The 16,879-nt window shown below is 34.5% G+C and overlaps 1 protein-coding gene across 2 annotated transcripts in view; it reads right to left on the reverse strand.

Moving 5' to 3' along the window:
- Positions 1-16,879, reverse strand: part of KITLG (KIT ligand) — a 79,396-nt gene that overhangs the window by 13,015 nt on the left and 49,502 nt on the right. The window contains exons 4-6 of one of the 2 annotated variants that reach the window (XM_004459836.5): positions 11,675-11,845; positions 9,321-9,477; positions 8,055-8,138 (exon numbers count right to left, since the gene is read on the reverse strand). In XM_004459836.5, the coding sequence (XP_004459893.1) occupies positions 8,055-8,138; positions 9,321-9,477; positions 11,675-11,845 (412 nt within the window). The remainder of the gene's footprint in view (positions 1-8,054; positions 8,139-9,320; positions 9,478-11,674; positions 11,846-16,879) is intronic. The other variant, XM_004459837.5, reaches the window with a different exon arrangement.

A 16,879-nucleotide genomic window follows, 5' to 3' on the forward strand; every position in this document is an offset into this window, starting at 1 on the left:
AACCTGAGAAGCACAATACAGATCTTATCTATTGTAGTAAGAAGAGGAATTGCCTATTCCCCCACCAATTGTGAACTAGGAGCAGGAAATTTCCTAATTCTAAGGAACTTTATGATCTAGGCCAAAGGCTTGAATAATAGGAAGTTTGCCTGCATGTGTTGGGGACAGAGGGAGTAAGGAATGGGGTATCAAATATAAGGTGCAGGGGGATTGGGCAAGAAATTGTTCCTTCCATATAACTGTAATACTCTAATTGTCCTTCTGACCTACCCTATAGTCCCATGGAAGATATGTTCAAGCCATTTCAAGTTGGAGCTCAACATGAATTTTCTCACCAAAATAAACCTGAGTTATAAAAGGAGATTTGATATAACTGAAAGAGGTACTATTATTACAATTATGTAGCTATGCTAAAGGTTATATAGGGTTATCTGGGCTAGTCTGGGACCTAACTAGCATTTATTAAAGTGTTCTCTATGAGAAAACAGATTCAGAGTAACAAGCAATTCTTATTATTTTAGGAATTTTAGTCTCATAATCTGTTAATAATTGTACTCCACTGTCATGTTTGTATTCTTGATGGCGAACCTGCTGTGGCCCATACTGTCTTTTGGGAATGCTTGCATGCTATGAGCATAGGTTTGACCAGCTGACCTCTTTGAGAGGCTCTAAGCAATGCCTACAGAGGGAACAAATGAAACCACTGATATTCTGTCCCCAAAACCCAATGGAAAATTCCAATGAGCCATCTGTTCTACCCAAAGCCCAAACCCAAGCCTTGATTTTACCACTTAAATCAGAGGAAAGACCATACTGACTAGCAAAAAAACAGAAAAAGTACTAGAAAGAGAGGTGTCTTGGGATGCCCTCAAAAGGAGGACAGCTTTCAAGAAAAACACTCAAACAAAGTGGCAAGAGGAGAGACTTGCAGTAGGAAGGCGCATACTTGCTATCCCAGAATGCCATGTCTTTAATCATTACGGAAGTTCCACCATGAGAAGTATGTCTCAAGACAAAAGTCCAGGAATCTGACTAAAACATAGCAGTAATCTTCCTGTAGAAGAGAAGGAGAGATGTATGGTGATGATGGGGAAGAGAAAGGGCCCACAGGTATGGAGCTTCATCTCCTACAGAGGTCAACAATACCTCACTTCTGTTATTTCTCTTCTTAACTCAAAGGGCTCAATGGTCAGGTCCTTGACTCACCAGGGATACTGCAGTCCCTCTTGGAGGAAGAGAAAAACCAAGTTTTCAGAAAAGGCTTGCCTACACCTATAGGATATAATGCCCATTATTTGCCACTGTGTTTACTAACAGAAATCAGTGAGACTTGAATTGTATACCTCAAGGCCTTTATGAAGGATGTTTGGGGCCAAAGCCCCAGTGACAAAGCTTTGCAAAGATTGCCAATCAGGTGTGGAGAAATAGGAATACTCATTCATTGCTGATAGCTATGTAAAACGGTGCAGCTTCTGCAGAAGACAGTTTGGCGTATCCTCAGAAAGCTTAGTACAGAACTACCACATGACCCCAACATAATTAAAAACAGAGACTCGAAGAGATATCTGCACATGAATGTTCACAGTGGCATTAAACACAACTGCCAAAAGATGGAAGCAATCGACGTGTCCATCAACTCATCAATGGATAAATAAAATGTAGTATCTATATATACAATGGGATATTATTCAGTCATAAAAAGAAATGAAGTCCTAACACATAAGACAACATGGATGAATCCTGAAGACATCATGTTGAGTGAAATAAGCCAGACACAAAAGGACAAATTTGTATGATCACAATGATTTGAAATAATTAGAATAAACAAACTCAAAGAGTCAGAATCTAGAATACAGGCTACCAGGAGATGGGGTGGGGATAAGGAATGGGAATTAAGGCTACCTATCTGGAATGATGGAAATGTTCTGGTAGTGGATGGTGGCAATGGAGCACAAGATTGTGAATGTAATTAACAGCAATGAAATATTTATATCTGAATGTGATTAAAAGGGGAAATGTTAGGTTGCATATATGGTAACAGAACTTTTAAAAAAATTGTCCCCTGGGATTTTGTGGGGAGAAAGAGGCTCCTCTCAAATAGGATTTGAGTAGTCCCAAATTCTGGGTTATCATATTAATTATATCTTATTTCATTGTCTAAAATTCATGGGAATTGACTTCTTAGTTTGATTAATAAGTCTGACATCCATCCAAATGTAGAACACAGAAATCCCATGCTACAATTTTGCTGATCTCCCTTTTTAAGAATGACTGCTTATCAGTCCCATACCCATTAACATGGGTTTCTGGGTGCTTTGGAAATAGAAAACTCTTCACTCCTTGATTCAGATCCAAAGTTCACTATAGGCTCACTTACTGATCCACAGCCTTGGTGTTTCTATTGTTCTAACTAATGATGAACACCTACTCTACATAAGACATGGCTCAATGTGCATGTGTATTAATCCATTTAAAGGTCACAGAAATTCTACGAAGAAGGTATTATCATCTTCCATTTCACTGGGAACTCCAGACAGAGTAAATAACTTGCCCAAGGTCATACAGCTAATTTATGGCTAGAGCTGGGATACAAGCCCAGGCAGTGAGACCCAAGATTGTAATTCTATAAGATGTATAAGGTAATGACAAAGAAAGGATTGCCATCTATTTCATTTAAGTACTGTCTTCAAGGATCTCAAATTCAAACATCTTTTAGCTTGGTCCAAAGGGTATTATTATTTTGAAAACACAATTCACTTTGGATAACTAGGAGGTTTGGAATTTTTTATACATCTCATGTCTCTCCTGTGCACATTACGGAGAGGGTACTCATATCTCCAGAACATTCTTTCATACATACTGATCCTTTAGCTGGTATGATGACCAGCTTTTGGATCTTATCTTTGAAAATTAATATGCTTCCTTCAAATGTACTCGATCCTCCTCTCCCAAAGTCTCTGCCTAGATTATAGCCAAAAACATTTGCATACTTCTATTATTTTTCTTTTAATATGTTGTACTATGTGTATTTGATTTACATCTGCTTCTCTTAACAGAAAGTGAGCTCCATGAGAGCTAGTCTTGTGCACTGGAATACAGGTGCCATATTCATCTGAATGACATTACCTGCCAAAATCTGATGATGATGCAAGACCCATATTTAAAACAACAAAAGGAAAACAAAGCAAAATGAACAAACAAAAAGAAGGCCATCCATTCATCTTTACAATAATAAAAGTAACCACAGACTCTGAAGCACAGGATAAAACAGGTATTTTACTTTTTTGTTTTTTTTTTTTTAATTAATTTTTAAAATTTATTTTTAATTTAGATTACATAAATGCTATATTCTCTAATAGGACAGCAAGAATCCCCTCAGTACAAGTAGACCAGGCACTTGATATCAATGATTATACTTAAGAACCTTTTCTGTGAAATAGAAAATTAACCTAGTATTATACATTCCCTAAGAGTTACCTCCTAAAAGCCTCCTTATTGTTCAAATGTGGTGTATTTCTAAGCCAAACTTAGCACATAAATGCACTACCTTCCCCCCAGTGTGGGACATGACTCCTGGGGATGAGCCTCCCTGGCACTGAGGGATTATTACCAAGCACCAACCAGAAAAGCATCTGGAAAAAAACCTTGACCAAAAGGGTGAAATGGTAAATAAAAATGAGTTTTTATAGCTAAGAGATTTCAAAGTGAGTCGGGAGGTCATTCCAGAGGTTACGCTTATGCAGGTCTCAGCAGGATATCATTGACTTCCACAGTAAACAGTGCCTCCAAAAGCAGAGGTCCTGAGGCCCTAGAGATATCCAGAAACCATTAAGCAGGGCAGACAGTTAAGGAATTTGGCACCCCGTCACTGGACCTTACTTTGCTCCCCAGTGTAACAGAGTTAGACTCATTTGTGGGTTCTCTACATTGTCTTTAAAATAAGTAGAAAAGACTTTCACTTCCAGCGATGATGGAACAACTGGTAGCAGGCTGGCTTTCCTGACCTAAATCATTGTAGTACTGGAAAATTCTAGGAAGTAATTACATCCAGACATTAGCCAACAGGCAGTACAAGACTATAATCCCTGAGTGGGAAAATATACAAGGTGAGGCCCAATGATGCCTTGGCTTTCTGACAGGTAGGCACATTCAGGCTGAGGTGTGAACTATAGTCAAATAGGTCAGTGATCTCACTAAAACAAGGAGTCAAAAATGTTCAGGGTTGCTGATGTGGCTGGAATTTGTAGGGCAGGATGAGTGGGAGAAGGCAAAACCAAAAGGTCTCCAGGAGTCTCCTGGTTGAATAAGAAGCTGTACATGCACAGGGGGAGATTTCACAAAACCTAGCAAAAACAACTCCTGCAAGCCATGACTTTAATACAGACCATAGCAGTCATACAGAATGGAGACAAGATAGTTCTGAAAAACAAGAATAGAGAGACTTTCTGAGAAATTTTCAGAGACATTCTGAGAAAGTCAAGAGACACCTCAAAAATCCCATGCCTTAGGAGTAAAGATACTCTGCACTCTCTCTCCAAAAAAAGCTTAAAAGCAGGTCAAAGTAAGATAAAGCTGATTTGCCAGTAAATGACCAGAACAAAACTCAACAGCCTCTAAAGAAAGAGAACAAAATCTGGATACTCAACAACATATATCCAGCAGATATTAAAAAATTACTTAGCCATTTAAAGGGAAATACAACCCAGAATCAAGGGGCAAAGTATAATAGAAGCTAGCCCTGAGATTATTTATGTGGTGAAATTCAGAGACAAAAACTTTAAAGCAGCTATTATAACTATGTTCAAGGACCGAAAAAGAAAATATTGTCATAATGAATACACCGATGGTAAATCTCAGAAAAGAAATATAAAAAGAACCATGTGGAAATTCTAGAACACAAAGTAAAAATTTAGAAATGAAAAATTCACCACAACAGAAATGGCAGAAGAATGGGTCAGTGAATTTTAAAGCATATAAATGGAAATTATCCATTCTAAAGAATAGAGAGAAAAGAAATTAATAAAAATGAACAAAACCTCCATGATCTGTGAAACAATATCAAACTGTCTAATATATATGTGACTGGTATCTATGAAGGAGAAAGGGAGTGAAGAGAAAATATTTGAAAAGATAATGGCTTCATTTTCCCCGAGTATGGGTGAAAACAAACTCACAGATCCAAGGAACCTGACAAATACAAGGCAGATCATTCCTTAGCACATCTTATTTAAACTGCTAAAAAGAAGAAATTTCTGAAAAAAGGCAGCAGAAAATGACACAGTACCTACAAAGAAAAATACAATATAAATGATGGCTACCTTTTCATCAGAAATAAGGGAAGTGGGAAGACATTAGGGCTATATCTTTAAAGGACTGAAAGAAAACCCAGAATTTCATATTCAGCAGAAAATACCTCTATCACTAAAATCAAAATAAAGAGATTTTTTTTTATTAACAGGAAAAAAGAGAATCTGTTGCCAGCAGATTTGCCTGCAAAAAAATGCTAAAAGAAGTTCTTCAGTCTGAAGGGAATAAATACCAGACAAAACCTTGGATTTACATGAAGGGTTGAAGAGGATAGGAATTAATAAGTATGTGGATACATATAAAAGATAATATAGTTTTTCTTCCCTTCATTTCTTTAAATGTATATGATGGTTTAAAGCAAAAACTTTTAGAGTATATTGTGGGCTTTATACCCTATGTAGATATAAAAGTCAACAGCAGCCCAAAGATGGGTGTAGTTAAATGGAACTTACCCTGTTTCAAGGTTCTTATATATTTTCTGAAGTGCTACAATTTAATTCTAAATAGAATGCTATAATTTAAGATATATTCTGTAATTTCTAAAGCAACCACAAAATAATATAGAGCTATCAATGAAAAGTCAACAGAGTAATTAAGATGGAACACTAAAAAAATGTTTAATTAACCCAAAAGAAGTCTGGAAAGTAGGAACAGATGATCAAAAACAAGCAGGACAAATAGAAAACAACAAAGTGGTGGCCTTGATGAAAGACTAATTAAAAGTCAAAGATAAAACGAGTAAAATAGCAAAAGGCACCTATATTCTATTTACAAGAGATGTGCTTTAAAGGAAGGAAAAAGATATACCAGGAAACAGGCTGTAAAAGACTGGCTCTACTAATATCAGACAAAATATGCTTCAAGACAGTTGAGTCCTAACAGAAGTAATGAGGAATATTTCAATAAGATAAAAGTGTTGACCAATCTGGGAAGACATAACAATCATTACTGCATTAGCATCTAATAACAGAGCATCAAAATACACAAAACAAAACACTGACAGAACCAAAAGGAAGAACAGACAAATCCACCATCATAAAGAAAACTTCTGAATATCACTTTCTCAGTAAAAGACAAAAAAGTGGACATAAAAGTTTTATAAAAATATGGAAGATCTGAATACTATCAACCACCTTGACCATGTTTGGTAATGCTACACCCAATAAGTGAAGAACATGTGCAAAATAAGTCTCAATAAATTTCAAAAAATTAAAATGTACATTTTAAATGTTCTCTGACAACAGAATTTAGAAACCAATAAGATAGTTAAAAGTCCCAAATATTTAAGCATCAAATAACTCATTTCTGTATAACCTATGACTCAAGAAAGAAATTACAAGAATTTAAAAATACTTTGAAACAAATGATAAGGAAAATACAACATAACTAAGTGTGTGTGGGTGAAGCTAATTTGCTTGGAGGGAAATTTATGACTTTAAATGATTATATTACAAAAGAATGGTTTAAAATCAATGATCTAATTTTCTACCTTAAGAAGCTAGAACAAGTTGGGTAAATTAAACCCTTGATAAGTAGAAGGAAGGGAATAATAAAGATAAGAGTAATAATCAATGAAATAGAAACAAATGATAAAGAATTTAAGAAGTCAAAAGTTGGTTCTTTGAAAAGATTTCTATCATCCATAGTTGGTAGGAAATATCTTCATTGACTAATATACATACAAGGTGCCTCAATCCCTGATTGAAACTCTAGGGATCCAAGATATTATGTAATTCACAATTTTAGATTTTAGAAGGTTCTGTGCTGCAAACGTTTTATTTTATATAAAACCCCAGAGGGGTCCACATAGTACCCTATAAACTTCTGCAGTGAAATGTATAAATACTCACTTTCAAAAGGATAAATAATGGTTATAAATAGACTCACCTCAGCTCAAGTCAGGTTTTGGTGAAAAAAATGACAAAAACAAATTGGGCATTGGAGTTTTGTTTGTTTTTTTTTTTAATTTCAGAATTACAGACAAGCTGTTGTGGACTTGTACTATATTACTTACTCCTATTTACAGATAAGTCATCTGTGTCCCTGAACAAATAATAATCTCCCATTCACAAGTCTTAAGGGATGATTTTCTTAGCTAAGATCACAGCTTCTCCACCTGTAGCCTCTAAGAAGCCAGATCATTTTATTTAGTAAATCCAATGATCTTTATAATGACCTTTGCCTGGATTTGAAGAGGACAAAATCTTCAGAGGAAACTGCATTCCTGGCTAAAAAGGACAGAAATTTCAGGGAAAGAAGCATCTTCTCCTCTAACATGTAACTTCACAGTCAAATAAGAAACTCATCAAAATTTCCAAACACACAATAGGAAATACTGAAATAAATACAAAACTGAAAAATATCTGTACAAGAATTTTACACAATCACCATTTTTACTTTCAATTTTAAAATTCCATTTAGTTTGACAAATTCCATGCAAGTGATCTTTTTTAAGTCTACAATTAAAATACCTAACTAAATCACATTTCTAAAAGAAATTTCATCCTTATTTAAAATAATTTTAGCAGAAAATTTATTGGCCCAATTCTCTAAATATTATCTCAAGCTCTAGGGAAATGCAATTCTACAAATCTAGTATTTAATCCTCAAGAGGACCATAACATGAAGAACAGTAACAGAACAGTATTAATATTAATAATTGTAGAAATTTCCTTTAAAGACCATGCGATACTCCTATGGATGCCAATTGGAGCCATGCATGCATTAAATCAGATATTTGTACTTACTATTACTGCTACTGCTGTCATTCCTAAGGGAGCTGGCTGCAACAGGGGGTAACATAAATGGTTTTGTGACACTGACTCTGGAATCTAAATAGAAAGCAATAATGTGTCAGGCTTATATGGTGATTTATGTAAATTACAGAGTTCCCAAAGGTGAAGTGCAACACCAGAGTACTTTCCGGATCTCCTTCCCAAGTCTAGATTATTTCTATTTATTTCACACTGGGTCTTGCTGTTCTGTTTTATTGAATTCACCACTTACAGAACCAAGATTTATTTATTTTTGGTGTTTCTGGTTTTTTTAGGTCTTTATTTTTTTAATATTACATTTAAAAAAATGAGGTCCCCATATACCCCCCACTCCCCTTACCCCACTCCTCCCCCCATAACAACAATCTCCTCCATCATCATGAGACATTCACTGCATTTGGTGAATACATCTCTGAGCACCGCTGCACCTCATGGTCAATGGTCCACATCATAGCCCACACTCTCCCACATTCCACCCAGTGGGCCATGCGAGGACATACAATGTCCAGTAACTGTCCCTGCAGCATCACCCAGGACAACTCCAAGTCCCGAAAACACCTCCACATCTCATCTCTTCCTCCCATTCCCTACCCCCAGCAGCCACCATGGCCACTTTCTCCACACCAATGCCACATTTTCTTAGATTACTAATCACAATAGTTCATGAATAGATTATCAGTAAGTCGACTCTAATCCATACTCTAATACAAGATTGATTGTAAACCTATGCTACTAAACATGAATAATGACTAATTGTTAGTAATTTGTCATTAAAACAATAAAATGACAATGAAATTAAGACTACATTAGAGAGAACCAGTGGAGAAAAAAGGAGTCTCATTACTGAACCATTGATGAGAATCAGAATTCATGACTCTGTTAGACCCATAAGGATAAGCTGTGAGAAGGGAACATGAAGACAAGTGGGGGTGAGGAATAATATAAATGTAAAGTACTAGCAAATACCAGATTAGAAAATACATGAATGACTATCATATATTGCTTACTCACATAAAATTCTTTAATTTGAAAATCATGAATATTGCTTTGGTTTGGAAACTAACAAATCTATAAACATTAGTTTATTTTGTGTCACTGATATTTCCTTTTATATTAGACATACACGCAATATATATATAGCTATATATATTATTTTGATTAATTGGTATATCCCTAACTACACATACAAAATTCAAGCTTGCTATTTACATTTAAAGTGGAAATGCTTATATATCTTACCATTCTTAGGACTTAGAGTCGAAGAAATCACACATTCAGTAGTTTCAGATGCCACCACAAAGTCCTTGAAGGCATCAATGGATCTATTAAAAATTCTAAAGAACTGTTCAGGAGTAAATTGCCTGCGTTCTGTGTTTTTCAGTGGTTTTTTAATATTCTGGAAGGGAAAAAAAACACAGCATGGTTAACATATTTTTATATAGCCTATAGATTTAAGTGAGGTCAATGTAACATATTATAACTATGTCCTTCAAAGATTCAAGTATTTGAAGTTTTAAAACTAACACTTTTAGATAGCTCTTTTAAACTATGTAATTCAAACTGGTATTGGAGGATAGCCATCACATCCAGTTCAGTCTGGGGCTCAACTCCTGATAAAAGCAGTTGAGGAGGGATTGGGAGCTGTGGCATAAACACAATGTCATAACAAGGAAATAATCCTGACAACACATTGAGGACACTGCTTTTTCAGAGATGCTTATTAAAAATATTACTGTTCATTAAAAAATAAATAATCCTCCATAACACATGATCCAAATAGCCAAAAATTAAAAAGATGGATGATACTAAATGTTGGCAAGGATGTGGAAGCAAGGAGAACTCATACACTGCTAGTATAATATAATTGACATTATCTAATAAAGTTGGATATACATACACCCTGTGATCTAGAAATTCCACACCTAGGTAAATACCCTCGTAAAACGCTTGTATGCATTATGGAACATATAAGAAAGTTCTTAGCAACAGTGTTTGTAAATCTTTATACTGAACAACAGGAAAGGTGTTTAATAAATAGTGGGATATTCAATCAATGTAATATTCTATAAGTATTAAAAGATGAATTAGTACTATATGCATTGAAGTAGATAAATCTCATGATCATAATGCTGAGTGAGAGAAGTCACAATAGAATACAAACAGTATGGTAGTTTATATAAAGTTCAAAAAAAAACCAAATCAAAGGTATACTTCAGGGATACATAAATGGATGGTTTTCTATAAATAAAAGCAAGTAATAATAGCTAACACTTACACAGCACTTAATATGTACTATTCAAAGTGCTTTATATATACTAACTCAATTGATCTCCAAAATAGCTGAGAAACACCTCCTGCAAGATTTTAGCCAAAGTGCCATGAGTTGTAAATGCCCATTTTTTGGTATTTGGAATGGTCTTCCCACTATTCCATTTACTCAGCCCAACTCCTCTTTCAGGCCCCAATGCAAATGTTATTTCCTCTGTGACAATTTCTGGGATGTACCCAACTTTTTGTGACCTCCACTTCTTATAAACGCTATCAGCAGACTCCATACGAGCATGATGTAAAAAGATGTTAATTCTAATGTCATTGATTATAAAATACATTCCAATTTCAGATATTAGAAAGTGAAAACAACAGAAGTAATGAAACATGATTAGGTTATTAACATGTTAAGAATTCAGAGCTTGGAGTGTATAAATGAGACTGATACTGGGTCTTAAGGAGTAACTGAAATTTGCATGGGAGGGGGTAGGGAGCATTTGGGTGTTTCAGGACAGAAATAAGTTTAAAATCTTGAGTTTAAACTTCTAGAGCTTTGGCCCTTTTAGTTCTACACCAAAGCAGTTCTCCTAAACTCTATTCTATTATATAATACTATATAAGATGTTATTAATATATAATAACGATATGTATTAAGATTTATTTTGCCAGGAGTGATGCTAAAGCACTCATCATGGAATCATCTAATGTCAGCCCTGTGAGATAGATCCTGTCATTACCACCATTTCAGAATAAAGTGAAGCACAGAGAGGCTAAGTTTACCAAGCTATTAAGTGAGAGATTCAGCATTTGAACTCCAGAACCTCACTCTCCAGCAGTGTGCTTAGAAGTCCAAAGCACTGTCATGCCCATATCCTGAAGCTGGTAACCACCAATTATCCAATGACTTGGAGGAGCCAAAGCTGCATTTCTTTGTTGTGACATATGGGCTGATTCCAGTACAATCCCATTAAATGACAAGTGTCCATTATAGATAATTTTCCCATTTTAAGGTAAGTGAACATTTGTAACCTAATAAGAAAGTTGTGAGGACTTCTTTCACTTATGAAATAAGGATAAAAACATGGCTGTTTTTACACAATTGTTCAAAGAAATTTTATTTTTATATTAACCGACAACATTTAAGTCTTCATGCATATTTCAGCACTGCAGTATAACTGCAAACACCTATTTTCTGTGACTACCTTAAAAAAGATTTTTAAACTCAAGTTTATAAATAAAAAGATGTCACCATATCCCCTCACCCCCAAATGGCATAGGTTTTAAAGAGGAGCACTGAAAAACAATCCCACTGAATATGTGGTTACCTTAGGCAACTCTACTTCCATGCAGTCCAGAAGGTCATCTACTATTTTCACCAGTTTGTCTATGATAGAATAATTACTCAGGCCTTCAGAGATATCTGAAAACTTGTCCAGAAGCTCAGTCAAGCTGACTGTCAATTGTTGCACCATCACATTTATCCAACAGTGACTAGGCTGAAAGAAAGTGAAAGAAAGGAAGATAAAATCATCTATTTAAAGATCAGTAAACTCAGAGTACTCTCCAAAGCCATCAGTGTTTCAGTCATCGATAGACAGCTACCCAAAGGATTTCTTTACACCCGAACAGATCAGTTCTTGTGTTTTGTTTAATTCAGATCTAATATCCTATTTCAAAATCTACAAATGCATGAAGATCAAAGGAAAGCATTAATGATTCTGACTGTGCTTTTCCATGGAAGGAAATTAAGACAAGACAAAGTCAACTCTTACGTTTTACAAGGAACAGATCTTAATGGAATTGAATTCTATTTAGGAATACTTATTGTAGTACCCCTTGTGTTCTCAAAAGAGCTTTAGGTCACAGAAGTAATTACAAATGCAATGGCAGTAGAGTTCTAGCCCTCAAAGAACTTCCATTCTTTTGGGGGACTGGAATGTCACATGACACAACTGATTAATAATAACTTATATTTCTAGGATACTTGACAGATTTAAAGAATAACATAAATTCATGTGGTATTTAAAAGTAAAACAAAACCAACCAACCAACTGAACAAACAACAACAGCCACTGGGAAGAATGTGGTCTAAAAGAGAAGCAGTTTTGCCTACAGGCAGAACCAGCTACAGAATTTGCAGGACCCAGGACAAAATCTAAATGTAGGTTCCCTTGTTCAACAACAATTAAGAATGTCAAGGCAGTAAGAACAAGAGCATTAAACCAAAAGCAAGAGGCCTTTCTAAGCATGGGATGGGCCCTATGTCAGTGCAGAGGTCACATAACCATGAAGCAGGTCCTGCCCAACAGTTAGAAGCTCAAGCTGTCTTGAGTTTGGTGGAGGTCGAGAGACTCCAGGTAAACTGTTTAAATTCTCTGAACCTCACTTTGTTTGTCGATAGTGTGGAAATAATGGAACCTTCCACAGGGAGTAGCTGTGATGAGATAATGTAGATAATTTGAATATAAATTGCATGAGGATAGCAATTTTTTAAAGTCTTGTTCCCTATGGTATCCCCAATGCCTAGAACAGTAACTGGCTTACGGGAATTGCTGAAAAAACATTTGCTGAGCAGATGCACAAGGGAATAAAAAAATAAATGAATGAGAAAAATGACTGTAAACCTGGGGTCCACAAACTTTCTCTGTAAAGAGCTAGATAGTAAATATTTTCAGCTTTGTGCACCAAGAGGCAAAACTGAAGATATTACATAGGTAAATATATGAGAGAAAACAACTTTTTCTGCACAATTCTTATTAACAGAATTCAAAATGCAATAATAATAATTGAATATAATTTCTTTTACATTACAGGTCTGTTAATAAGAAGAATGGAATTATTTATTTGAGGATAACATTTTGCTTAATTGAGGTTTAAAGTTAGCATTCTCCATCATCATAGAGACTGCAAATGTTCACATGTAAAAATCAATGTTAGCTCATGGACCCTGCAAAAACAGGCAGGGGGAGAGATTTGGTCCACAGGGTGTAGTTTCTGTACCAATTCTTTAAGTGGTTGTGGGTCAAGATATGTCTAGATTATTAAGAAAAGCTTTTCTGTATACTTGAATAGATTTAAAGATTTTAAAAATTACTTAAATATTGAAATATTTAAATTTAATATTTAAAATATTAAAATATGTAGTTCTAGGTAGATAAGCAAGAAAACACTAACAATTATTAATCTTGTATTTTTACCCTACTGTGGTATTTGAGGTTTTTATAATGGAAGTTTATTGATTTTATTTAAGGAAAAATCAATAAAGAAATTACTAAGCACTGTAAAAAAAATTAATGTAACAGTACTTAAAATATAATAATTGGTCATAAATTTGCATAATTAATTATTTTTATTTTATCTCTGATCTTATAAAACTTTTTAAAAATGGAGGTTCTGATTTATTTTTTAACTGTTAAAATACTACATTGAGGAAAATCAGATTATAATCAGGAATAGCTAAAATTGATTTACTTATTAAAGTCCTAAATAATTTAATACCTCCACTATAATTAAAATATTTTAGTCATGGTAATTGATGCCATGTAAAATTAATCAAACCACCAAGCTTTATTCCTCTACTCTGCAGGTCAAGTAATTTATTTATTATAGATTATGAAAGTGAGCCATTTTATACTCATTTAACAGAACCATTTTAATTAACGCAAAATAGCCAAAAAGGAAACTGGCTTATCTAAAGATAGATAAGCCCCAATTCCTGAAAGAATTAAATATTCAAAACGTTAAAGATTGTTGGCTTTGGCTTGAGATAATATAAACACATTCCCACAAAAGGAATTAGATATATAAGTCATTTCAACTCAACAAACCAAGTTCTAAAGAAAATGTGTTTCCTAAGTATATTCAGAATGGATTATTTTATTTTGTTAAATCAACGCTTATCTCAAGCACATGTAAATTCATATTTGGATCATTAACAGGTCTCTTCGAAACTGTCAGTCTTTCCTGTGGTGATGAATTGCTTTTCAAGTTTCCCCCATTTAGGTGGTGAGAATTCCCTTTAAAGACAGCTGTGTCAGTAAGGGGCAGATTTCCTAGGATACTGGACAGATTACACACTACAAATATAGTTTGAATAGCAGTTTTATGGTAGAAGAGCCTTCACCAATTCTTTCCTTCAGCTGTAACTGTGGAAATATTTCAGTGGCAAGAAGATTCCCCACATTAATCTTCTCAAATTTTTTCCCTTGCTCTTTTTTATGAAAATATTTCTCTATTCTTCATTCAGATCTTCTCACACATAAGAACCAAATCAAATTCCCTTATTTTGAACTAAAGCACTTCTTTGGTTCTGTTGTCTATGCCATAAATGAATGGGTTCCTTCACTGTTTTGTTTTCTTTTTGGTTAAAGTAGAAAGGAGTTTTCATTTGTTTGTTTCTTATTTTGAAACTGGGAACTCTGGGGCACTTACTACCACCTCTGTTTATCTCTATGTACAACTAAACTCTAGGTTAACGTTCTTTATTGTAGGTTTTATATAGCTATAACAACCCCCATCCCTTCATTTTCACATGCCTAAAGCAAACCTGAGAAATCAACTTTTCCAGTAAAAATTTTCAACCCTCAAATCTAAGATTTCTTATAGTTAAATCATGGAATTCCCACACTCTAACGCTATACCAGTATCTGCCTAAAATTTTAAAGTCACAAAACAGTTGAGAGTTGATATGATAAACTTTTTGACCACACTGCAAGAATACCATATGTTTCCAAACAGTTTACAATCTTATTTTATTCATTATTCATTCTTGCTTATGCCATAATTCCCATGGGAAAGGCTATATAATCAATTCAAAGTCCTATCTTTTCATTAATTTGTTTAACCAGCTATGTTAGCTTTTAAGATTCTTCACTTTTTAAAAGATAAAACAGAAGTGAACAAATAATATTAAATGTCAGGCAGATGTTTGACCTGCTTGCCTGCAAGAAAGGAAACCAGTTTTGACTAGAACATCAAGCATTTTGTGTTTTTTTTTTTAAATTAAATATAGTCAATGATTTGCAAGGACAAAACATGATAAACTAAATATTTCATTTGTGAGATAAGTTTTTCTTGTTGAAAAAAAAAACAGAAAAACTTATCATCTCACAAATGAAATATTTAGTTTGTTTTTTTTCAACTCTCCCAAGATTATGACTATAAAGTGGATTAAAGGTTGTGAAATTCACACATGTAATTTTTTCCTGTCTTAATAAAAGGCACTGTTATCACTACTTCTTATCTTTCAGAGGCATTATAGACTTAAATAGTTCCATATAAATATTAACCTAAAATATTCATGAGAAGAATGTATTAAGTAAAATATGAGTAACATTTTTTTCTTTCACTAGCAGAAGAATGTGAAAGATTAGGAAAGTTGACAAAGTCACACAAAATGTCAAAGGGGTGATGTAAAGAATAGTTTTCAATTTCTTGAAGTTTTTCATTCACCCATTACATATAATTTATAAAAGAAGAAATACATTCCCTGCTTTGTAAAGAAAATTTACCTGGATTTTCATTAACTCTAGCCTCTCCTTTTACTTTCTAGCTTCTGTGTCACATTTTCTGGTTAATTATAGCAACTCTAGCTAGGAATACTGAAACAGCGTACTTTCTTTTTCTGTATATTTTTATGACGTAGATTATTCTAAAATGCTAGCTGAATCAAATATATTCAATCAGTATGTCCTGACCTGCTAGTAGGCCACTGCCCCTAAAGACTTAGCTAAAAACTGTAACTTCCTTAGGGATTTAAATGAGCCAGGAGCAGCAAATTAATGATTCATCTAAATGATTAAGTAAGTATTGAAAAAAACTAATACAATTTAAGTATTTTAAACACAAGTAGGAATGACTGCTTCTGAAGACAATGAAAATATCCATGCACGTTCAAGCACCAAACATAAATTTAAATCTGATAACCCTACAAGATATGTGATATATCACCTCTGTAGTTCTAGAACTGCTAACTCTGAGATACTGGCTGAAAAGAACTGTGTGCTTTAGAATATCCTGGGGACTTGCCAAGTCTGGAACATCCACCCCCTGCTTCACTCAAGAAATTGTTCTGGCTTATTAGTTGAAACAATTTGACATTATTCTGCATGGGTAGGATTAAGAGCAGTAAGCATGAGCTTTATGGAATCAGAAGCTGAAAGTGGACAAAAACGGCTAGTTTTTTCATTGATATTTTGCTCTGTTTTCTTCTAGAAGCTATTCCTACACAGATACCTAAGTGCTTCCTTACTGAGCCTAAGGTTGGTCTCTACAGGGTGAGAGAGTGAACCCTCTACAAAGAATTGGAATAGAATATCAGCTAGAGATTCTGAGGAAGAAAAGCTCTGGCTCATAAATTCTTAGGCCTCTCAGGAATATTCACAAGGAGTTTTCACCCAGACTTCTCATCTAATTACTGGCATTACTGCCTAGTTGGCTGTTTTTGCTTTGTTTTCTTTTAATGTATGTCAAATCTCAGTCTTGCCAGAATTAGAGGTTCGAACGCCAAGGGCACAAAGCATTCTTTTCTT

This window comes from Dasypus novemcinctus, chromosome 12, assembly GCF_030445035.2.
Source record: "Dasypus novemcinctus isolate mDasNov1 chromosome 12, mDasNov1.1.hap2, whole genome shotgun sequence".
Classification (NCBI taxonomy): domain Eukaryota; kingdom Metazoa; phylum Chordata; class Mammalia; order Cingulata; family Dasypodidae; genus Dasypus; species Dasypus novemcinctus.